We start from the raw sequence: 24,523 nt of genomic DNA on the forward strand, positions 1-24,523 counted from the left end.
ACACAATAGTCTCGTGCTCTACGGATGAAGGAGATTACATTCACTGAATACATTTCTATGACCTTAATAATATAAAATTTATTTTCTTTCCTTCTTCAAAATAAATGATTGTGCTTTCCATATCCTGATAAAAACATTTGAATATTGTAAGTCAGAAGAAAAAAATCAAGTTCTAGTACCCAACAAGGATGCTCTAAGTGTTGATTTGGTACAGATTTATACAGAAAAGAGGCTTATATCTAAATATTCATATGTACTGATGTGAGGCCTCCTTTTCCTGAAGATCCCTCTGAATAGGTGAGAGAGATCTGAGCTGCTGGGCTGTGGCCCCTGAATTATGCTTGGGAAATTTATGGTTGAGCTTTACTAGAAAGGATCTCACAAACACCTTCCTTGCTTTTCCTCACCCTTTTAGCTTGCTTCACTTCTCATAATTTAGGACAAAAGCAACCCCAACACTGCCAATGATCTTGGCCAAAGACCAACATCAACTATTGATTTAATGGTCAAGTTAGAATCCAGAGAGGCCACAAGCTAGTGATGCAGTATCCTATTGAAACTATCCTGTATGTCAAGTTCGTTAACTTGTAGGATCTTTCATATGTCCTGGATGAGTTAACTGGAGACCTTTTAATTAACAGCTAATTGTATGATGACTACTCACAAAAAGTTCATGCAATCTTATTTTTGAACTTATGAAGAAATTCAAATGTCATTCCAAATAAATCTAGACTAAAAATTTTAAGTTAGGAATAATATTACATTTATCTGGCTATTCCCCACATAATACAGTGCTTTTAGTAGATTCTAAATAAATATCAGTTGAAAAAATAAGTTGAAGTTTTAGATGAATTTACTTCTTCAAAATAAGCAGAGACCTAGATTTCTTTGCATTTTTCCCCTCTAAACAGTTCTATCACTCAAGATTTTTAGTCTAATTGCTTTCTTTAAGGTGATAGAGTCAAATCTGATTCTAATATGTTAACATTAGGAAAATTTTTTTTTAATCCAAATGACTCAGGGTAGGTTTTTCTAGAAAAGAGAGACTTATATCCAATTTTCATAATTACTAACCTGAGGTTCCCTTTTCCTGGAGACTCATTCCTACCATTTGTTCACATTGCTCATATTAACTCAGCAAGTGTTCACTTAAAACAATACATAATAAAGATGGTTCTAGAACAAGGATCTGTGTTTGAAGAAACAATTATTATATAAAGTATCAAAAGATTATTAGTATGTTGGACATTAAAAGAATTACATGAGAGGATTTTCACGTTTATTACAACTTTTGACCCAAGGACCTATCTATAAGCTCTGAACATTTACTTCTTTTTATTATACCAATTTATGTGCAAAGAGTTACCTTCTACTTAATATAAATAGAGTCTCATACTAGAAATTCCAAGGAATTCAAGCCAGTCCTTACTTGCATTCCTTAATATTCAGTATACAAACTGGACAACTTTCCTTATGTAGCAAATATAATACCACATGTACATAAAATGTGCTGGCCCTCTCACCATAATCCCTTCATACTGTTCCAAAGTCCTAATATGCTTGGTTTGGTATTTCCACAGTCTTTCTTTATCTTAGCACTTAAAAAAATGTACTTAAATTTTAAGTACACTTTTGTACTTAAAATGTACTTTATTTTGCTGGTTGCTTCCATATTGCTTCATTCAAAATCCAAAATGGAGCTCAGAAAGAGAACAAATAAAATTATAATTTAAGTGCAAACCATATTTCTGAGTATCTTCCAGGTAGATATACCCAATCCAGTGTGTTTCTTCCAGTTCAATGGATTGATTCCCCATTGTGTCACCCCTGAAAATGTCAGTAGTTTTCATGAACCATACAAAACTGTCTCTTATTTTCCTTCTATCTTAACATTACCAACTGCCTATCAAGTACTGTCATTTATGGAGAATATAGCATTGAAGGCCATAAAGAAATGGGGGAGGCATGTATTCAATAGTGTGAAACACAAACATTAGATTTGATGCTACATTTGACTACAATCTTGGCCTCCCTTTCTCATTTTAAAGACTGCATTTTTAAAAAGTGGCCATTTCACTATATTAATATCTTCTTTTTTAATATTCTGTCAATTTATAGCAACACATAAGAGGCTTTGATGTAAAAATTATTTGCCATTAAAAACTAAAGCCAAATCTAGGGGAGAAAGTAATATGAAGGAATAGACCAAAGGAAAAAAGAAAAAAGAGAGAGGGAGGGGGAGGGGAGAGACCGGGGGCGGGGGGAGAAGAGAAAAACATGAAAACCCTCCAAACATATTTACTTAGTTATAACTTGGACGTACATTAAAAAATTATGAAAGCTGAGTAGCGATTCTCACTTGCTATGATAGACATTATTGGAGAAAGAAATTGAATTCTTAATCACATGTTATAGAAAAAGTTATCTTTGTATTTATTCTAATGGAAAGTTAGTAGGACTTCCAGGGATGCCAAATATGTACACATCAGTTCCTATAGTTAGGAACAGATAGCATGGGACTTTCAAGACTCTGCACTAAAAAAAAAAAATAGAAAGATAATTTAAAAAAGAAAAATCGTTGAGAGCTAGTTTGACAGCAGTCACTACTGCCTTCTATTTGCTGGTCTTTCTCTAGATGTTCCTGTCTCCTGACCGACCCATGCAGAGAAATGAAGAAACAGTGTGGTTTATCCTGTCTTTCTCTTTCAGTCTTTCCTTCTAAAGTTCAAGTTAGATAAGCAAGTAACTATCACTGCATCTCTATAGCTTCCCCTGGGAAGTTTCGAAACTACTGGCCTTCGGAGTAGAAGGAAGACCGCAAGAGAAAGAGAGGTATCAGGGAAATTGGAGCGGGCATGTCTTTCCACCTTAAAACCACTGTTGAGTTTACACCACAGTATTTCGGTGTCTGTAGGGTGGGGGAGGCAGCACAGTGCCTGGCTTCAGCGAGAACTCAGAGAGGTATTCGGGATTCTCCGCCACAATAGGCCGGATCCGTCCATTTTGTTTATAAAAATATTTTGTGCTGTACTCGTGCAGGTAGTCTGGATGCTGAAGAGTGCTCCGGGGTGGCAGGCTGTGGTTCCAGTAGTCAGGGTTGTCGAACGCTTTCTTGGCCTTCTCGGGCACAGACAGCACGCTGTTCTTCAGGTACTCGGCGTTCCCCAAGGCGTTGGCAAAGGTGTTGAGGTACAGTGGCTCATTCACGTACTCATCCTCTGCCTTGGGGGGAGCGGTGGAAGTGTTGTGATATTCGGGATTATCCAAAGCTTGAAGGTCTCCGTTTTTTCTCCGAGAAACAAAAGGGTTCTCCTCTACAGGGTTCAAATATTCTGATGAAATGTAAAAATATCAGTTAGCATCTACTCTCTGGAAAATGTTAATCAGAGCAAGGTTATACAGAATGGTTGGCTTTGTTTAGAACAAGAAAGCCATGAAATATCACAAAAACTACTTTGCTTTTTACTGCTGTCATTTAAAAAAGGAGTAAGTGGGTCAAAAATGTTAAGGGCAGAACAAGGAACCAACAGGGTTGGTATCAACGTTTTTGTTCCCTAGATTGTTCTTTTTCCTTCTTAATTGCATTTGTTCCTCCTACATATGGGACTGGTTATTTAAATGCTTCTATTTTCTAAAAGTTAGTAACTTATGTTGGAAGACAAGATAAGGCATCAGGATTAAATTGCCTTTAAGTGCAAAGAAATCAGAATTTCTTAAAGGATATTGGAAAATCAAAATGTCTATAGCTTATTCCACTCCAAGATGCATAGATGAAGTGGAAGAATAGCCTTTTTAGTGTGTATGGTCTACTGTCATGTCTGTACAGGTAGCAAGGATTTAATTATAGATATTCCCCAGAAGGCTTTACACATAGGAAAGGAAATACTTATAAAAAAAAGAATTCAAACAACAAATCTGGCAGACATCTAACATGCTTCTAAAGTGACTTGCTTGACAATACATATACTTAACAATATAGTATAATTTAAACAATTTCCAATGGTTAATTCTAATCATAAAGCAGAAAATTAATAGTTTGAATCATATGAAATATCACTATTTAGTAGGTTTAAAATGGTCACATCATGGCTACTTTGTATAATTCAATCTAATAAATTTATCTGAAATAGATACTGGCCCAACATTTTTTAAATGCTGCTAATTAACATTATTCTCCTCAAATTTATTTCCACCCCTCTGTAATATGACTGTATATAGATATGTATCCAAATATATGTTAGACCTTATTTTTGTCCTCTCTTATAGTATATATACAAAAATGACACTTTAGCTATTTCTATTTTGTTTGTTGAGATGCTACCATTCTGAAATAAACTTTCTATCCTTTATACCTAGCCTGACATGTACAGAAAATAATATCTCTCATCAACTCAGGAAAAAAAATTTTTCCTACATATAGACCTACTAGATAGGGTTAAGTATTTGGCATCATGTGCAAGTTAAAAAATAGTAATGAATATCTCATCATCATATATACGAATTATAGTTCAACAATTTCCAAGGCACTATCATTTTATCCTTGAATCAATCCTGTGAAAAAGGAAGTGCAAGCTGTATTCTTCCATCTTTATAGACAGGAAACTGAGATTAAATAATGTATGAAGGACACATTTAGCAATGACCTCAAATTCTGATCTTTTTTAAAATTTAATCTTTATTGTATTTTTCCCATTACCAATTAGTCTTCTCACTCCTACTGAGTAATCATCTTGTTCTACTGCACCATTTTCATTATTGCCAATGTCTTCAGGAGTAGGGTGAACTTTACTCTTGATAAAATGTTTTAATTCAAAAGGGGCTCAAAGCTACTGTCATTTTAATAAAAATATATGAATAAACTTATAAAGGAACCAGTGATTGTTTTTTTCTTACAAGATCCTTGAAGTTCTTAATTGAAAGTATAGAAATGTCTATACTAAAATGCTCTACTCTCTGACAACTAAATTAGAGTAGGACATTCTTCTACAGAAATATGGTTGCTTACAATTCAGAAGCAAAATCTGGGAGTGTTCTACAGTGAGTCTATATGGTTGATTTGCCTTTCTCTTTGAAGATTTATGTTACCTTTCATCAATGGAATCTACTTATTATCCTAATTCAGACTTGTGTAGCCATACAGTTATACATAGAGTAGGAACTCTGTGGTTCTGTTGAGACTCTTCCTAGAGAATATTCTACTTTCATAGGGATCTGCCAAATCTTCTGTAAGCCTACATTTGTGTCATTACTATATATAAACATCATATATTACAACATAAACAGTATGTAAAAGGAATACTTCTATACATCTAGATGTATATATTTTAATAGGCTATTTATAATATGTATTCAAGGACCCCTAAATTGCATTTTATAAAAGTGAATATAACCATCTATTAAAGAACATAATGGGCCCTCATACATAGTCTTAAAATATAGTTTACTGTTGAAACAGAAAATGCTGAGACATGATCATCAATTTTTAACAACATCCATCATCTCCTTTGTATGATGCTATTAATGTAAAAGAAAAGAGTTTTTCAAAATTGGAATGTTACTTGATATGGGTGTTTAACCTCTCTACCATTAACTTTGTATAGTAGTCTCCCCTCATCCATAGGGGATACATCCAAGACCCCCAGTGAATGCCTGAAAGTGTGGATAGTATGGAACCCTGTATATACTATTTTTTCATTATATACAAACACTTTCACGTAAACAAAGCATTTCATGGCTTTTTGTTGGCATCCAACTTGCCAGCATCACTACTCTTGCACTTAGGAGAAATTATTAAGTAAATTAAAGATTCCTCAAATATGAGCACTGTGGTACAGTGACAGTTAATTTGATAACGGAGATGGCTACTAAGTGACTAAGGAGCAGATAGTGTAGATGGCATGGATACACATCCGGGGTGGGACAGAGCAGGGTGGCATGAGATTTCTTCACAGAGCTCAGAATCCATACACTTTAAAATGTATGAACTCTTTACTTCTGAAGTTTTCCATTTAATATTTTCAGACCATGGGTAATTAAAACCATGGAAAGCAAAAGAGTGGATGAGAGTGAACAACTGCAATATTATTGCTGTGCTTTGTAAAACCACAGACTATAAATATTTTCCAGATGTATACATATAAGTATACCCACTGTTAAAACTTTTATTTTTTAAAATGTGTCATAGAAGAAATCATAATTTCCTGTAATAAACTAAGTTACTTAAAAGACACCATTTTAATGAATCAACCAAATGTTTTATAGGTGCCATTGAAAGCTTCAGACACTTCTGCCAATGTACAGGTCTTTATGATCTCTACAATAAGTCCAATAAAACATTGGTTTTGAAAAATAGTGAAATGCCACTTCATTTAAACATTTCAGTAAAGATATGTTTAGGTTGGTGCTTCTTAGACTTAACCATGTTAAAAAAAAATACCTGGATATATTATTAAAATTCAGGTTCCTATGCAGGTGGGGCCTGGGATTTCTGATTTCTAAAAAAAACACACCCTTAACTGCTATGGTTGCTGCTGATTCAGACAGTATCACCTGAATGGCAGCAGTCAAGGTCTTTTCTAGGTCACAGATGTTCCATTGTCCAGTGGTTGGCAATATCCCTTCTATACTTTGCTTATTTTGATGGATGTGAATGTACAATGGCAATCGTTTCTGAACATATTGTGTGTACCTTGTTTGGGCTTGTCTCGCATAGGGGTCATGTAACCTTCTTCATCCACTTCTCCGCGTGGGCTCCTCTCTGAGGCAAACACTGTGGGGTCAGCACTGTACCTCTGGGTGCTGCTATCCTCTTGGACATGGGGTGCCACTGGCTTGCGAAGGGTGCCATTGCAACAGGTATCATCAAATATCTCAGCAGTGGCCCCCTGAGCAGCTGGAGCTTCTGGAATGGTGCTGGTCGTGGCCCTGTAGGGCGCAGGCACTCCCTGTTCTGCAGCGAAACCCCCATCTCGGTACACAAACTGGTTCTGTCAATAGTAGAGACACGGTTGGATGAACATCATTGTTAGGAAGAGTTGCAAAAATAAATGTTAAAATCCAAGAGGATATAGAAGCTGTCTTTCAGAGAAAAGTCAGGTGATTTTGTTTTTTGTTTGAGATAATTTTCCCTAATGGCTAATGGGTTTGAGTTACAGACTACCACCTAAAATTTCAATTTTTCTTAAAAATTAAATTATGGATAAACAATTTGGAAGTGTATTTTAATTTTACTGTGCCCTTTCCACATGATCTAATAAAACATAGTTCACCTTTTTTCCCACAATTGCCCATTTTTGATATAAAATTTGAAGTGAATTTTCATGACAAATAGCAACACCATTAATTGTTAGACAGTTGCCATTGAGAACAAAAGGGCAGAGATGTTATTTCAGTGGTGATATTTCCTTGTTGCATTCTGTTCTGTAGTTCCCATGAATGACTTTGAGTCTCCTGTATTTGGAGAATCATCACTGATTCTGACTTTTCAGCACACAACCTAGAATCATGGAAGTAAAGATAACTTCCTTACCTAGGAGCCCAGGTAAAAATCAATAGCTACTGTTGATGTATATCACAATTTTGGTTTATCTACTGAAATACAACATGTCTACAAAGGCAGCTACACAATCTATAGCAAATTCTTAACTCACTGTTGGCAAAGGCAAAATGAGGAAATAATGGGGAGACAAGAGAGAGGAAACATGGTAAGCAAAGATCAAAAATCCTAAAAGATGAAGATTGGTTGTGAAATACTTACTCCTGACATGGGGGTGTAGGCAGGAGGAGGGCTGTGTCCAATTTCACTCTAATAGGAAAGAAAAATGGAATGATGGATATAATAAGAGGTAATATGAATGGGGGAAAAAAAAAAAGAAAGAAAAAGAAAAGCCACATGAGTCGTATGAACCGGAGAGAAAACCATGCACAACAGTGAAGTTTGCTAAATGGTAAAATTTTATGCACTCTGACTACAACAGAGTTTATTTATGCATTTGAGGAGATTAAATATTTTAATGCATCCCTGAAAAGGAAAAGTATATAGAAGAGGTAATTTTTAATGAATTAAATTTAAATGGATTAATTTAAAATGGATTAAAAATTAGGTTGCCAATGAGTATTTCTCTGATTAACCCTAGAAGAAAGGGAAAAACAATAAATGATTAACTGTAATTGCAAAGAAGAAACAGTTTTCTTTGTTAATGTTAAAATGCCTGAAATGGCCACATCCCATAGTACTAACTTTTCTCTTCCAAGAACATACGTATCTCGAAGGAGATATAACTGGATTTCAATTTGCCTGGAATAAATTATTTTTCTAACAAGTTACATTTATTTTTCACCATTTCAGCAAAGGGTCAATGTGTTAACCTCTCCTTATAAAAAGCTATATATTAGTTTCTTTTCAGTCTCATTGTTTTAAGTTAAGAAACAAAAGAAAATCTTGGAAAATCTGTTTCTTTCCTGGAAGCATGCTGTACGTTCATTAGTTACATTCTTTTAGAATCAGCTAAAATCAGATTGCAGTTTAAAAAATACAAAAAAATTATATTATTACAGTTTAATATTCCATCCAGCTTATGGGTTTAATTAAAGTAGGTATAAAAATATGATAAAACAGGAGAGACAATGTTCCTTCAGGTAAGTATAGGGGACTATATAAACAGCAACTCTGTTTCTTAATAAAAAATAACATACATAAATTTATTCATTAAACACCTTTTTGAGAACCTACTATGTATGTCAGGAACTTTTCTAGGCAAAACAGATAATAGGGAAAATAAAACAAAACCAGTTAATTTTATAAAGCTTGTATTCTTTATATTCTGAGTTTGAGAGAACAGAGATATTAAACTAAACCTCAAAGACAACATCTTGAAACATGTATATGCAAATATTATTCCAGGTCAGTGTTTTTACAATTTAGAGATTCATAAAACAATCTAAGAAAAAAATGATCTCATGGAGATAACTATTTAATGTAAATGAATAACTCCTGAATAGTACAATTTCTTTACTGAGTCTATTGGATTAATCAAGGGATAGGTTTTAAACCTCTGAGTTGCGAACATTTTAATTTTCCCTATAACTGAGTCACTTACATGATGGCAGAGAAAATATTTATCTCTTCCTTTCTCTAATAACATAACTTTACAACACATTAAATATTTAGACATGGAAAGTCAGAGAGATAGCTAAAATGCAATGCATAGAAGTGGTATGGTACATAAAATAGGTAGACTGTCTCATGATTTGCTAGAAGCTCTGAGCTCCAGTCCCAGTTACAAGCTGTGTGGTCAGTCATGAAACATGTCAGACCCCCATTTTCATTCTTTGCCTCTCTAGTTTATTCTTAGCGTGGACAAAGTAAGTTAATGTTTATAAATGAATGTTGTATGCTATGCAAAAATATGGAGAATATATATAATTTAAATATTCACCTCTGCTAAACTGGATTTTTAAAGTCAGACAATTAAAATGTCAAAGAGGCTTTTCAAAATGCTTACTTGTAGAGAGATCCAAGATGGCGGAGGAGTAAGTGGAAGCTACACTAACCTCCTCCCAGGACCAGTCTGGATTTACAACTTAATTTTGGAGAAATCATCTGGAATAACCAACCGAACACTAGCTGGAAAGAAGTCTTATAACCACGGAGAGACAGAAAAGGCCGCTACATCACAACTTGACAGGTAGGGAGTGCGGAGATGAGGAAGGGCTGGCTGGGCTCCCACGGGTGGCAGCTGAAGGGACTGAGAAAAAGCTCAGCAGCCAGGGGTTCCCCCTGAGAAGGGCAGGGTCTAAACTCCCATCTGGGCTTCCAGGCCTACAGCAACAGAGTGGAAAGTAAAACAGTATCAGCTGTGAAAAGTGAAAAGCCACAGGGTTTCTTGCTAGCCGGAGATAAACAGCAGGAGAAAAAGAGTTCTTAAGTGGATCATATCCGAAAATATTTTGGTCCCCACTTACCCTGGGCTCACGCAGAGGGAAGGCAAAGAGGACTGGAGACACTTGGGGAGAGTTTGGTGCGGTGGCTTTGAGGGGAGAACTGGGGGAGCAGATGACCGGGTCCCAGTGCTGACTCATCCCCAGTACTGTAGTCAGACCATTCCCCCCACTCCAAGTAGCGTCAGCCTGAGGGGAAGCAAAAGCCCTGCCTACAGGAATTAAGCTGCCACACCCACGTTCCTTAAGCCTGATGGCTAATCACAGATTGAATAGATTAACCATTAAAGAAGACAGATAAAGGCAGTAGATCCCTGAAAGTCTCCAACAGGCTGCCTAGGGCCAGGCTGGTACATGATCTGATGCGACCAGAGGCAGATCCAGGAAGTGCAGATCATTCTAAGAAGCACCAACAAACGATAGGTGTCACAAAAATGGGGAGACAGAGAAACAAACCCCCATCGAAAGGAAAGGTAGAATCCCCAGAAAGAGTGCTAAATGAAATAGAGGGGTGCAAACTATCAGATATGGAATTCAAAACATGGATTATGGAGAAGCTGAATGAGTTCAGCGAAAACTACAAGGAACTCCAGAAAAACTACAAGAAACTTACTGAGAATTACACCAGCATGAAAAAGGACATAGAAGCTATCAATAAGAGCCAGGAGGAAATGAAGAATACAATCTCTGAATTGAAGAACACAGTAGAAGGAATTAAAAGCAGGCTAGAGGGAGCAGAAGATCGGATCAGCAAGCTGAAAGACAAAAAGTCCCAGACAGTGCAACAAAATGAAAAAAGACTGAACAAGACTGAAGAGGCTCTAAGACAGCTGCAGGACAACATGAAACGTAATAATATCTGTATCATAGGAATTCCAGAAGGAGAAGAAGAAAAGCAAGGGATAGAAAACCTCTTTGAAAAACTAATGACAGAAAACTTCCCTAACATGAAGAGAGAAAGAGTCACGCAAGTCCAAGAAGCACAGAGGGTCCCAATGAAGATGAACCCCAACAGGCCCACTTCAAGACACATGATAATTAAAATGCCAACACTCAAAGACAAAGAGAGAATGCTAAAAGCAGCAAGAGAGAAACAACTAATAACATACAAGGGAGCTCCAATAAGGCTATCATCGGATTTCTCAGCAGAAATACTACAAGCCAGAACGGAACGGCAAAAAATATTCCAAGCAATGAAAAACAAAGGCCTACAACCAAGAATACTCTACCCGGGAGGTAAGATGGCGGAGGAGTGAGGAGAGGTTGCGGTTTTAGGCTCCGGAGACCCGTCTGCAGTTTGGTCTAATTGCAGACAGAACATCTCAGTGAGCAGCTGGACATTGGCGGGAGTTGAGCCAAGACACTGCTGGATTAGAGAAAATCCATCTGGGAACAACCTGTTTAGTGAGGATAGCGGAGAAAAAGGGGACGAAACGGGATTCCTGACTGGGGCGGCTGCCCGAGCTGTGGCGGGAAGCACACAAAGGATTTTTGGTGACCACAGGCTACCCCAGAGAGGAGTCAGGCGGAGAGCGGATCTCTGCCCGCTGGCAGAGACGGGACTCGACCAAGTGGCATTGGCGCTGAAGGACAGGAGACAGCGTGCTGCCGGGCAAGTGAGAACATAATTCTCCTTTATATTTTTCTCTAGTGGATGGTGGAGACGGGAGGAAAGTTTGGGGGTGGTAGGCCGTTCTGGAGGAGCCCAGGCGCAGGGGCGCGCTAATCCACTCCTCAACCCTACCATTGGGTCGCGGGGGCGCACATAGGGAAGTGCTCTCATTCACTGGCCCAGGTGCGCGGGGCCGTGAGTCCAGGCGTCCCTCGGACACTCCCCAACGGACATAAGGTCAGTGCCCCAACGGGCACAGGGAGGGCCCACTGAACACGCAGAGGACTGTGCACAGACACCCCTAGACAGCTCCCGTGGGCGCAGGACCCTAGGCCGGAAAGCAGACCACTAGCGCAGGCTCTGTTTGTGCCCACCCAGACGGGTGAGGGAACGGGGCGGCTGCAGCACGGGAACAGCGAGAGGCGGCGACCCACGGACGCTCAATTCCACTGAGCACAAGTGTCCCCGGCCCTGCCCTAAGAGGCGAGAGACCAACTCCCGGAGCTCGGCTCAGCGGGACTGAGGGCACGGGGCAGCGCGCGAGCGCGAAAGCACCTCAGCCCGGGGTCAGTGGGAGCTCTCGGGCCGCCCGTGCGGGCAGGGTCACCTTGGCGCAAACGGGGAAACGCCGCGGCCCAGCGAAAGCAGGAGCCAATCCCGGGGAAAGCGCTCGGGCCGCCCGCGCGGGCAGGGTCACCTCGGCGCGAACGGGGAACCGCCGCGGCCCAGCGAAAGCAGGAGCCAATCCCGGGGAAAGCGCTCGGGCCGCCCGCGCGGGCAGGGTCACCTCGGCGCGAACGGGGAACCGCCGCGGCCCAGCGAAAGCAGGAGCCAATCCCGGGGAAAGCGCTCGGGCCGCCCGCGCGGGCAGGGTCACCTCGGCGCGAACGGGGAACCGCCGCGGCCCAGCGAAAGCAGGAGCCAATCCCGGGGAAAGCGCTCGGGCCGCCCGCGCGGGCAGGGTCACCTCGGCGCGAACGGGGAACCGCCGCGGCCCAGCGAAAGCAGGAGCCAATCCCGGGGAAAGCGCTCGGGCCGCCTGCGCGGGCAGGGTCACCTCGGCGCGAACGGGGAACCGCCGCGGCCCAGCGAAAGCAGGAGCCAATCCCGGGGAAAGCGCTCGGGCCGCCCGCGCGGGCAGGGTCACCTCGGCGCGAACGGGGAACCGCCGCGGCCCAGCGAAAGCAGGAGCCAATCCCGGGGAAAGCGCTCGGGCCGCCCGCGCGGGCAGGGTCACCTCGGCGCGAACGGGGAACCGCCGCGGCCCAGCGAAAGCAGGAGCCAATCCCGGGGAAAGCGCTCGGGCCGCCCGCGCGGGCAGGGTCACCTCGGCGCGAACGGGGAACCGCCGCGGCCCAGCGAAAGCAGGAGCCAATCCCGGGGAAAGCGCTCGGGCCGCCCGCGCGGGCAGGGTCACCTCGGCGCGAACGGGGAACCGCCGCGGCCCAGCGAAAGCAGGAGCCAATCCCGGGGAAAGCGCTCGGGCCGCCCGCGCGGGCAGGGTCACCTCGGCGCGAACGGGGAACCGCCGCGGCCCAGCGAAAGCAGGAGCCAATCCCGGGGAAAGCGCTCGGGCCGCCCGCGCGGGCAGGGTCACCTCGGCGCGAATGGGGAACCGCCACGGCCCAGCAGCAGTGGGCTCCAACCGCGGGGCAAACTCTCGGGCCGTCCGAGCACGCAGGGGCTTGCGCGCAAGGGCACCTCAACTGGCTACAGCGGGCAGCAAGGTAGCATGCCGTGCCGGCAACCGCGGGCGCGCACCATAGCGGCAACCGGGTGCGCACACCAGTCCGGCAAAAGAACAAGAACCTCTGACCTGCCACACTAGACCAGCTGCGGACCCAGAAAAAGAAGGCAACACACCAAGGCTAAAATGGAGTAAAAACATCGTTTTTTTTTTTTTCCAAATTTTTTCTCCCAAATTTTTTCTCCCTTGTTCTTTCTTTCCTCTTAATAATTTCTTTTCTTTCCTTCTTTCTTTATTCTTTTCCTGGGGTTTTTTTTGGGGGGGGGTTGGGGGGTATATATATATATATATATTTTTTTTTTTTTGGTTCAATTTTTTTTTCTCTCTCTCTTTTTTCTTTCTTCTGTATTCTTTCTTTTCTATCTTTCTTTGTTCCTTTCTTGCTTACCTTTTGGGGTTTTTTGGGGGGGTTGTGGTAAATTTTTTATTTTCTTCTCTTTCTCTCTTTCTTCTTTTCTTTCTTCTATTTTCTTGGGGATTTTTTGGGGGGGTTTTTTTCCTCCACCTCTTACAATAATAACAAACTTTATCTCTAACGTGTTGCATATAACCTCTCCTTCTCATCCTTTCTCTTTAATAGTGGTTTATTCGTTTGTGTGTCTAGCTTAGCCCCCCTATTACTTTAAATAATACAATATAATTACCATATAAACCCAAATACAATACAATCCCACTTTCTTACTATACTAAGTATTTTTCTATCCTTTTCTTCTATTTTTCTTAACATACAATGTAAATATTACTAACTGGCTTGCACAGTCTCAGCTATTATTAATCTATCAACCCCTCTATCAAAAATTATATTTTTCCTCCCCAAAAACAACTCGTATCTATTCTTCTTATAGTATAAAAGCTCAAATCTCTTTACATTTATATTAATACGGGCTAGTTGGCTAACGATAGCAGGATAGAGTGGGGGATACTTTCTGAGGGTGTGGGTCTCCTGCCTGGGCTGTGTGTTTATGTCTTTAACAGCATATCCACAAAAGAACTCAAGACAAAGCAGATAGAGTGACTCTCAACCAAGTAGCCAGAAGGAAGATCCTATCAAAGAACATCTGAAATATAACCGAACAGCATAAACAAACGACATAAAGGGTAACTCAAGACCATCGGGCTCAGGATATCAAAGAGACTGCACCACTGAAACTCCCAGACCTTCGATAAAGAATATTACACCACAAAGGAGGGAAGTCAAAGCAGACTACCCCCCCCCAATAAATAAATAAATAAATAAATAAATAAATAAATAAATAATCCAACATGGTAAGACGCAAAAATAACCCCTCAATGAAAAGAAAAGAGGAATCCTCAGAAAGAGAGATAGACGAAATAGACATAGCCCAAATGTCAGACATGGAATTCAAAACAATGGTGGTAAAGAAGCTCAATATACTCGACATCCTTAAAATCAACTATGACAACCTTCAAGGAAGTTACCAGCAGCTCCAAGAAAATTACAGGGAACTTGCAGAGAACTACACCAGCATAAAAAAAGACATAGAAATCATTAAAAAGAACCAGGAAGAACTTAAGAATACAATCTCTGAACTGAAAAACACAGTAGAATCAGTCAAAAGCAGACTAAACGAAGCAGAGGATCAGATTAGTGAGTTAAAAGATAATGTAGAGAAAAACTCCCAGACAATACAGCAAAATGAAAAACAATTGAAAAAATATGAACAAGATGTAAGGGAATTACAGGATAGCATTAGGAAAAATAATTTAAGGATCATCGGAATACGAGAGGAAGAAGAAAAGGAACATGGAATTGAAAATCTGATAGGAGAAATAGTGACAGAAAATTTTCCGAACCTGATGAGAGGAAAAGCTATGCAAGTCCAAGAAGCACTGAGAGTTCCAATCAAGAGGAATCCCCAAAAACCCACTCCAAGGCACATCATAGTTAAAATGGCAACATTCCAAGACAAAGAGAGAATCCTAAAAGCAGCAAGAGAAAAGCAGCAAATAACATACAAGGGAGCTCCGATAAGGCTATCAACTGATTTCTCAACAGAAACATTACAAGCCAGAAGGGAATGGTCAAAAATATTTCAAGCAATGAAAAACAAAGGCCTACAACCAAGAATACTCTACCCAGCAAGGCTCTCATTCAAAATAGAAGGTGAAATAAGGAGTTTCTCAGACAAAGGAAGACTGAAAGAATACATCTCCACCAAACCAGCATTGCAAGAGATGCTAAAGGGACTGTTCTAAGAAAAAAGAAGGAAAAAACAAGAGAGGAGAGGAACAGAGGTACAAAGGGAAATGAATAAATACACGTCAATAATAACCTTAAATGTAAATGGATTAAATGCTCCAATTAAAAGACATAGGGTAACGGAATGGATAAGAAAACAGGACCCACATATTTGCTGTCTACAAGAAACACACCTCAAAACAAAAGATTTACACAGACTGAAAGTAAAGGGATATAAAAAAATCTTCCAAGCAAACGGACCGGAAAAAAAAGCCGGGGTAGCAGTTCTCATATCAGACAAAATGGATTTCAAAGCAAGGACAATAAAAAGAGACAAAGAAGGACATTTCATAATACTTAAAGGAACAATCCATCAAGAAGATATGACTTTGATAAACATACATGCACCCAACATAGGAGCACCCAAATACATAAAGCAAATACTAGAAGACCACAAAAAGGATATCAACAACAACACACTCATAGTAGGGGACTTCAACACTCCATTATCAACAATAGACAGATCATCAAAGCAAAGAAACACCAAGGATATACAGGCATTGAACAACACACTAAACCACATGGATCTAACTGATATATATAGAACTTTTCACCCCAAAGAAGCAAAATATACATTCTTTTCAAGTGCACATGGGACATTTTCAAAGATAGACCACATGATAGGTCACAAAACAAGCCTCAACAAATTCAAGAAAATTGAAATCATATCAAGCATCTTTTCAGATCACAATGCCTTGAAACTAGAAATCAACCTCAGAGGAAAAAATCAAAGACACCCAAACTCATGGAGATTGAATAACATGCTATTAAATAATGAATGGGTTAACAATGACATCAAAGAAGCAATCAAGAAATTTCTAGAAACTAATGATAATGAGCACACAACAACCCAAAACCTGTGGGACACAGCAAAAGCAGTCCTGAGAGGGAAGTTTATAGCAATACAGGCATATCTGAAAAGGCTAGAAGAATCTCAAATAAAAAACCTAACCACAATGCTACAAGAACTAGAACAACAACAACAAACAAAGCCTAGGGCAAGAAGAAGGAATGAAATCATCAAGATCAGAGCAGAACTAAATGACATAGAGACTAAACAAACAATCCAAAAGATCAACGAAACTAGGAGCTGGTTCTTCGAAAAAATCAACAAAATCGACAAGCCTCTAGCCAGTCTAATCAAGAAAAAAAGAGAGAAGACACAAATAAACAAAATCAGAAATGAAAGAGGAGAAATCACGACTGATACCTCAGAAATACAAATGATAGTTAGAAATTACTTCAGACAACTGTATGACAAGAAATTTGACAATCTAGAAGAAATGGACAAATTTCTAGAAACATACAACCTTCCAAAACTGAATCAAGAAGAAGTGGAAAGTCTCAACAGACCAATAACAAAGAAGGAAATTGAAACAGTAATCCAAAATCTCCCGGCACACAAAAGCCCTGGACCGGATGGCTTCACAGGCGAATTCTACAAAACATTCAGGGAAGAACTAACTCCTATCCTCCTCAAACTGTTCCAAAAAATCCAAGAAGAAGGGAAAATCCCAAACTCTTTCTATGAAGCCAGTATTATCCTAATCCCCAAACCAGGTCAAGACACAACAAAGAAAGAAAACTACAGGCCAATATCACTGATGAACATCGATGCTAAAATCCTCAATAAAATATTGGCAAACAGGATCCAGCAACACATCAAAAAGATCATACATCATGATCAAGTGGGCTTCATTCCAGGGATGCAAGGATGGTTTAATATTCGCAAATCAATAAATATAATACATCACCTAAACAGAATGAAAGACAAAAATCACATGATCATATCAATAGATGCAGAAAAAGCATTTGATAAAGTTCAACACCCATTTATGATGAAAACACTCAGCAAAATGGGAATAAAGGGAGCATATCTTAACATAATTAAGGCTATATATGAGAAGCCTGAGGCCAACATCATACTCAATGGACAAAAACTGAAAGCATTCCCCCTGAACTCAGGAACGAGACAAGGTTGTCCACTCTCTCCACTCCTTTTCAACATAGTGTTGGAAGTCCTAGCCACAGCAATCAGACAAGAAAAAGAAATAAAAGGAATCCAAATTGGGAAAGAGGAAGTGAAACTTTCATTATATGCAGATGATATGATAGTATACCTAGAAAATCCTATAAACTCCACTAAAAGACTACTCAATATAATAAGTGAATTTGGCAAAATCGCAGGGTACAAAATAAATATACAGAAATCCAAGGCATTTCTGTACACCAACAATAAAATAGCAGAGACAGAGACAAAAAAGAAAATACCATTTACTATAGCAACAAGAAAAATAAAATACCTAGGAGTAAACTTAACCAAAGAGATAAAAGACCTGTACTCTGAAAATTACATAACATTGAAGAAAGAAATTAAGGAAGAAACAAATAAATGGAAGCAAATACCATGTTCTTGGATGGGAAGAATCAACATCATCAAAATGGCCATACTACCCAAAGCAATTTACAAATTCAATGCAATCCCTATTAAAATACCAATGACATATTTCACAGACCTAGAACAAATACTCCATAAATTCATATAGAACCAAAAAAGACCCCGAATAGCAAAAGCAATCTTGAGACAGAAGAACACAGCAGGAGGAATCACAACACCAGATATCAAACAATACTACAAAGCCACTGTAATCAAAACAGTATGGTACTGGCATAAGAACAGACATATAGATCAGTGGAACAGAATAGAGAGTCCAGAAATAAACCCAGGCCTCTATGGTCAACTAATCTTTGATAAAGGAGGAAGGAACATAAAATGGAGTGAGAAGAGCCTCTTTAACAAATGGTGCTGGGAGAACTGGATAGGGACCTGCAAAAAAATGAAACTAGACCACCAACTTACACCACACACGAGAATAAACTCAAGATGGATCAAAGACTTAAATGTAAGCCGTGACACCATAAAAGTCCTAGAGGAAAACATAGGCAAGAAAATATCAGATATCTCACGTAACAATCTCTTCACGGATACATCTCCTAAAGCAAGAGAAATAAAGGAAAAAATAAATAAATGGGATTACATCAAACTAAAGAGTTTCTGCTCAGCAAAAGAAAACATCAGCAAAATGAAAAGGAAACCAACCATATGGGAAAACATATTTGCCAATGACATCACAGACAGGGGACTGATTTCCAAAATATATAAAGAGCTGATACGACTCAACATCAAGAAAACAAACAACCCAATTAAAAAATGGGCAAGGGACCTGAACAAACACTTCTCCGAAGAGGACATACAGAAGGTCCATAGACACATGAAAAAATGCTCAACATCATTAGCCATCAGGGAGATGCAAATAAAAACCACAATGAGATACCACCTTACACCAGTCAGAATGGCCATCATCAACAAATCAACAAGCAACAAGTGCTGGCGAGGATGTGGAGAAACGGGAACCCTACTGCACTGTTGGTGGGAATGCAGACTGGTGCAGCCACTATGGAGAACAGTATGGAATTACCTCAAAAGATTAAAAATGGAACTGCCTTTTGAACCAGCGACTCCACTACTAGGATTATACCCGAAGAATCTTGAAACACCAATTCAAAAGAACTTATGCACTCCTATGTTCATAGCAGCACTGTTTACAATAGCTAAGTGCTGGAAACAACCTAAGTGCCCATCTGTAGATGAGTGGATCAAAAAACTGTGGTACATTTACACAATGGAATACTATGTAGCAGAAAGAAAGAAGGAACTCCTACCATTTGCAACAACATGGATGGAACTAGAGAGAATTATGCTTAGTGAAATAAGCCAGGCAAAGAAAGAAAAATACCATATGATATCACCTAATACAGGAAACTAAAGAACAACACAAACAAAGGAACTAAATAGAACAAAGAGCAGAATAGCAGTCAATAGGGGGGAGGGGAGAGGGAGAGAAGGGGGATAAGTAAGGGAAGGGTTTAATTAAAGAGCCTGTATAAAAGACTCATGGACATAGACAACGGGGAGGGATATGATTGCGGGAGAGGGGGTGGGCTGGGTGGGGGAGAGAAATTGGGGGAAAAGGGGACAACTGTAATTGAAAAACCAAAATAAAAAAAAAAAAAAAAAAAGAATACTCTACCCAGCAAGGCTCTCATTCAAAATGGAGGGTGAAATAAGAAGTTTCCAAGACAAAAGAAGGCTAAAAGAATACATCTCCACCAAACCAGCAATGCAAGAGATGCTAAAGGGTCTGCTTTAAGAAGATGAAGAAACAGAGAGCGAGACAGAGAGGAACATGAGTACAAAGGAGGAAAATGACAATGAATAAGTACTTATCGGTAATAACCTTAAATGTAAATGGATTAAATGCTCCAACCAAAAGACATAGGGTAGCTGAATGGATTAGAAAGAATGACCCACATATATGCTGTCTACAAGAGACTCACCTTAGAACAAAAGATCTACACAGACTGAAAGTGAAGGGATGGAAAAAAGTATTTCAAGCAAATGAACATAAAAAAAAGCTGGGGTAGCAATACTTATATCAGACAAAACAGATTTCACAGCAAAGGCCATAAAAAGAGACAAAGAAGGACATTTCATAATACTTAAGGAAAAAATCCATCAAGAAGATATAACCTTATAAATATATATGCACCCAACTTAGGCGCACCCAAATATGTAAGGAAACTTTTGAAAGACTCCAAGAAAGATATAGACAGCAACACACTCATAGTAGGGGACTTTAACACCCCATTGTCATCAATGGACAGATCTTCAAAGCAAGGAAACACCAAAGATATTGAGGCACTGAACAACACTCTAGATCAAATGGACTTAGTCGATATATATAGAACTTTTCACCCCAAAGAAGCAAAATATACATTCTTCTCAAGTGCACATGGAACAGTTTCAAAGATAGAGCACACGGTACGACACAAAACAAACCTCAACAAATTCAAGAAAATTGAAATTATATCAAGCATCTTCTCAGATCACAATGGCTTAAAATTGGAAATCAACCTCAAGGAAAAAACTCAAAAACATTCAAACTCATGGAGAATGAATAACATGCTATGAAATAATGAATGGGTTAACAATGACATCAAGGAAGAAATCAAAAAGTTTCTGAAAACTAATGATAATGAACACACAACGACCCAAAACCTATGGGATACAGCAAAGCCGTCCTGAGAGGAAAGTTCATAGCAATACAGGCCTACCTACCTAAAAAAGCTAGAAGAATCTCGAATAAAAAATTTAACCCTACAGCTACAAGAAGAACTGGAGGAAGAACAACAAGCAAAGCCCAGATCAAGTAGAAGGAAGGAAATCATCAAGATCAGAGCACAATTAAATAACATAAAGACTAAACTAACAATTCAAAAGATCAACATAAGTAGGACCTGGTTCTTTGAAAAGATAAACAAAATTGACAAGCCTTTAACCAGGCTCATCAAGAAAAAAAGAGAAAGGACCCAAACAAATAAAATTAGAAATGAAAGAGGAGAAATCACAACCGATACCACAGAAATAAAAAGAATTGTAAGAAATTATTATGAACAACTATATGGCAAGAAATTTGACAATCTAGAGGAAATGGACAAATTCCTGGAAACACATAGTCTTCCAAAACTGAATCAAGAAGAAGCAGAAAGCCTGAATAGACGAATAACAACTAGTGAAATTGAAGCAGTAATCAAAAAACTCCTGGCACACAAAAGCCCTGGACCGGATGGCTTCACAGGTGAATTCTACAAAACATTTAGGAAAGAACTAACTCCTATCCTCCTCAGACTATTCCAAAAGATCCAAGAAGAGAGAAGACTTCCAAACTCGTTCTATGAAGCCAGTATTACCCTAATTCCAAAACCAGGTCAAGACACAACCAAGAAAGAAAACTACAGGCCGATATCGCTGATGAACATAGATGCTAAAATCCTCAACAAAATATTGGCAAACCGGACCCAGCAACACATTAGAAAGATAATACACCACGATCAAGTGGGACTCATCCCAGGGATGCAAGGATGGTTTAATATTCGCAAATCAATAAATGTAATACACCACATAAACAAGATGAAAGACAAAAACCACATGATCATATCAATAGATGCAGAAAAAGCATTTGATAAAGTACAACATCCATTTATGATGAAATCTCTCAGCAAAATGGGAATAGAGAGAGCATACCTCAACCTAAAAAAGGCCATATATGAGAAACCTGAAGCCAACATCATACTCAATGGGCAAAAACTGAGAGCATTCTCCTTGAGGTCAGGAACAAGACAAGGATGTCCACTCTCTCCACTCCTATTCAACATAGTCTTGGATGTTCTAGCCACAGCAATCAGACAAGAAAGAGAAATAAAAGGCATTCAAATTGGAAAAGAGGAAGTAAAACTGTCATTATTTGCAGATGACATGGTAGTGTACATAGAAAATCCCATAGACTCCACAAAAAAACTACTCGATCTAATATGTGAATTTGGCAAAATAGCAGGGTACAAAGTCAAAATTCAGAAATCAAAGGCACTTCTGTACACCAACAATAAAATCTCAGAGATAAAAACTGAAAGAAAAATCCCATTTATCATAGCAACAAGAAAAATAAAGTACCTAGGAATAAACTTAACCAAGGTGGTAAAAAACCTGTACTCAGAAAACTACATAACACTAAAGAAAGAAATTAAGGAAGATACAAATAAATGGAAGCATATACCATGCTCATGGATGGGAAGAATCAACATCATTAAAATGTCCATACTACCCAAAGCAATTTATAGATTCAATGCAATCCCTATTAAAATACCAATGACATTTTTCACAGACCTAGAACAAATACTTAAAAAATTTATATGGAAACAAAAAGAGCCTGAATAGCTACAGGAATTTTGAGGAAGAAGAACTCAGTAGGAGGAATCACAATACCTGATATCAAACTATACTACAAAGCCACAGTAATCAAAACAGTCTGGTACTGGCATAAGAACAGACATATAGATCAATGGAACAGAATAGAGAGCCCAGAAATAAACCCAGGTCTATATGGTCAACTAATATTTGACAAAGGGGAAAGGAACATCAAATGGAGTGAAAAGAGCCTCTTCAACAAATGGTGTTGGGAGAACTGGGCAGGGACATGCAAAAAAATGAAACTAGACCACCAACTTACATCTTACACCAGAATAAACTCAAAATGGATCAAAGACTTAAATGTAAGCCGTGACACCATAATAGTCCTAGAGGAAAAAATAGGCAGGAAAATTTCATATATCTCACGTAACGACATTTTCACTGATATATCTCCTAAGGCAAGGGAAATAAAGGAAAGAATAAACAAATGGGACTACATGAAACAAAAAAGTTTCTGCTCAGCTAAAGAAAACATCAGCAAGATGAAAAGGAAACCAACCATATGGGAAAATATATTTGCCAATGACATTTCAGACAAAGGATTAATCTCCAAAATATATAAAGAACTCATACGACTCAACAACAAGAAGACAGGCAACGCAATTTAAAAACGGGCAAAGGACCTGAACAAACACTTCTCCAAAGAGGACATACAGAGAGTCCATAGACATATGAAAGAATGCTCAACATCACTAGTCATCAGAGAGATGTAAATAAAAACCACAATGAGATACCACCTCACACCAGTCAGAATGGCCATCATCAACAAATCATCAAACAACTTGTGCTGGAGAGGATGCGGAGAAATGGGAACCCTGGTGCACTGCTGGTGGGAATGCAGACTGGTGCAGCCACTATGGAAAAGAGTTTGGAATTTCCTCAAAAAACTAAAAATGGAACTGCCTTTTGAACCAGCGATTTCATTGCTGGGATTATATCTGAAAAATCCTGAAACACCAATTCAAAAGAACCTATGCACCCTATGTTCATAGCAGCACTATTTACAATAGCCAAGTGCTGGAAACAACCTAAGTGCCCATCTGTAGATGAGTGGATCAAAAAATTGTGGTACATTTACACAATGAAGTACTATGTAGCAGAAAGAAAGAAGGAACTTCTACCATTTGCAACAACATGGATGGAACTAGAGAGAATTATGCTTAGTGAAATAAGCCAGGCAATGAAAGAAAAATACCATATGATATCACCTGATATGGGAGACTAATGAACAACACAAACAAATGAACTAAATTGAACCAGAGGTATGTAAACAAGGAATAAACTAACAGTAACAAGGGGGGAGGTGGGAGGGAGAGAAGCGGGTAAGAAGGGGAAGGGTCTAGTCAAAGAACATGTATAAATGACCCACGGACATGGACAACTGAGTGGGGACTAAATGTTGGAGAAGGAGGGGACAGGGTGCAAGGAAACAAGAGGGAGAAAAAAAAGTGGGACAACTGTAATGTAAAAAAAAACTAAAAATTTTTAGTAGGGGAAAAATGAAATATGAAGAATGGAAATGCCAGTTCAGTGAATATTGGAAGGACAAGGATTTTCCTTCACACTATATATTTTTCTCCCTATCTGATCCCTCCAGAGTTTGGCATTCTAAAGAAGTAAGTAATGACATAGTTTTCTTTGCATAAAACTAATAAGACCAGTTGTTAATAGAGGGTTTTTTTTGACGAAGACTTTGACTGGAATGTCATGCTTAAAGGAGACATATTGTTAACAAAAAGCCCTGAGGAACTAGGAATGACTTTCAAAGATAATAAAAGCCCACGAAATAAAAGGCGTGGTACCATGGTTGATTGTGCGGTCCGCAGTAATCTTTCCAGGGAAGGAATGAAAGTTGTTTTCCTGAAAGATGGCTAGAAGGAACCTTAAGGCACAATGGAAGACCAGAAGGACTTGGAAAAGACAGATGTGTACAGGCAAGGCTGAATGCCAGGTATGTGTCTCAGCTTCTGTGCCCTGAAGGGCAGACTGAAGGTCACCCTAAATGTTCCTTGTGTAAGTTCCAGCAAAGCAAAACTAAAGATCATAAGTGATCATTTGCTGCTCTTGTTGTGTTTATGCAAATGAACAGGATAAATT

The 24,523-nt window shown here is 39.2% G+C and overlaps 1 protein-coding gene across 1 annotated transcript in view; it reads right to left on the reverse strand.

Moving 5' to 3' along the window:
• Nucleotides 1–2,471: 2,471 nt before the first annotated feature.
• ERBB4 (erb-b2 receptor tyrosine kinase 4) overlaps nucleotides 2,472–24,523 on the reverse strand; it is a 280,681-nt gene continuing 258,629 nt past the window's right edge. The window contains 2 exon segments of the mRNA XM_090288231.1: nucleotides 2,472–3,332; nucleotides 6,689–6,986. Of these exon segments, the coding sequence (XP_090144357.1) occupies nucleotides 2,887–3,332; nucleotides 6,689–6,986 (744 nt within the window). The 3' untranslated portion in view covers nucleotides 2,472–2,886.

Source organism: Furipterus horrens, unplaced genomic scaffold (assembly GCF_987537825.1).
Source record: "Furipterus horrens unplaced genomic scaffold, mFurHor1.1.pri manual_scaffold_1, whole genome shotgun sequence".
NCBI lineage: Eukaryota > Metazoa > Chordata > Mammalia > Chiroptera > Furipteridae > Furipterus > Furipterus horrens.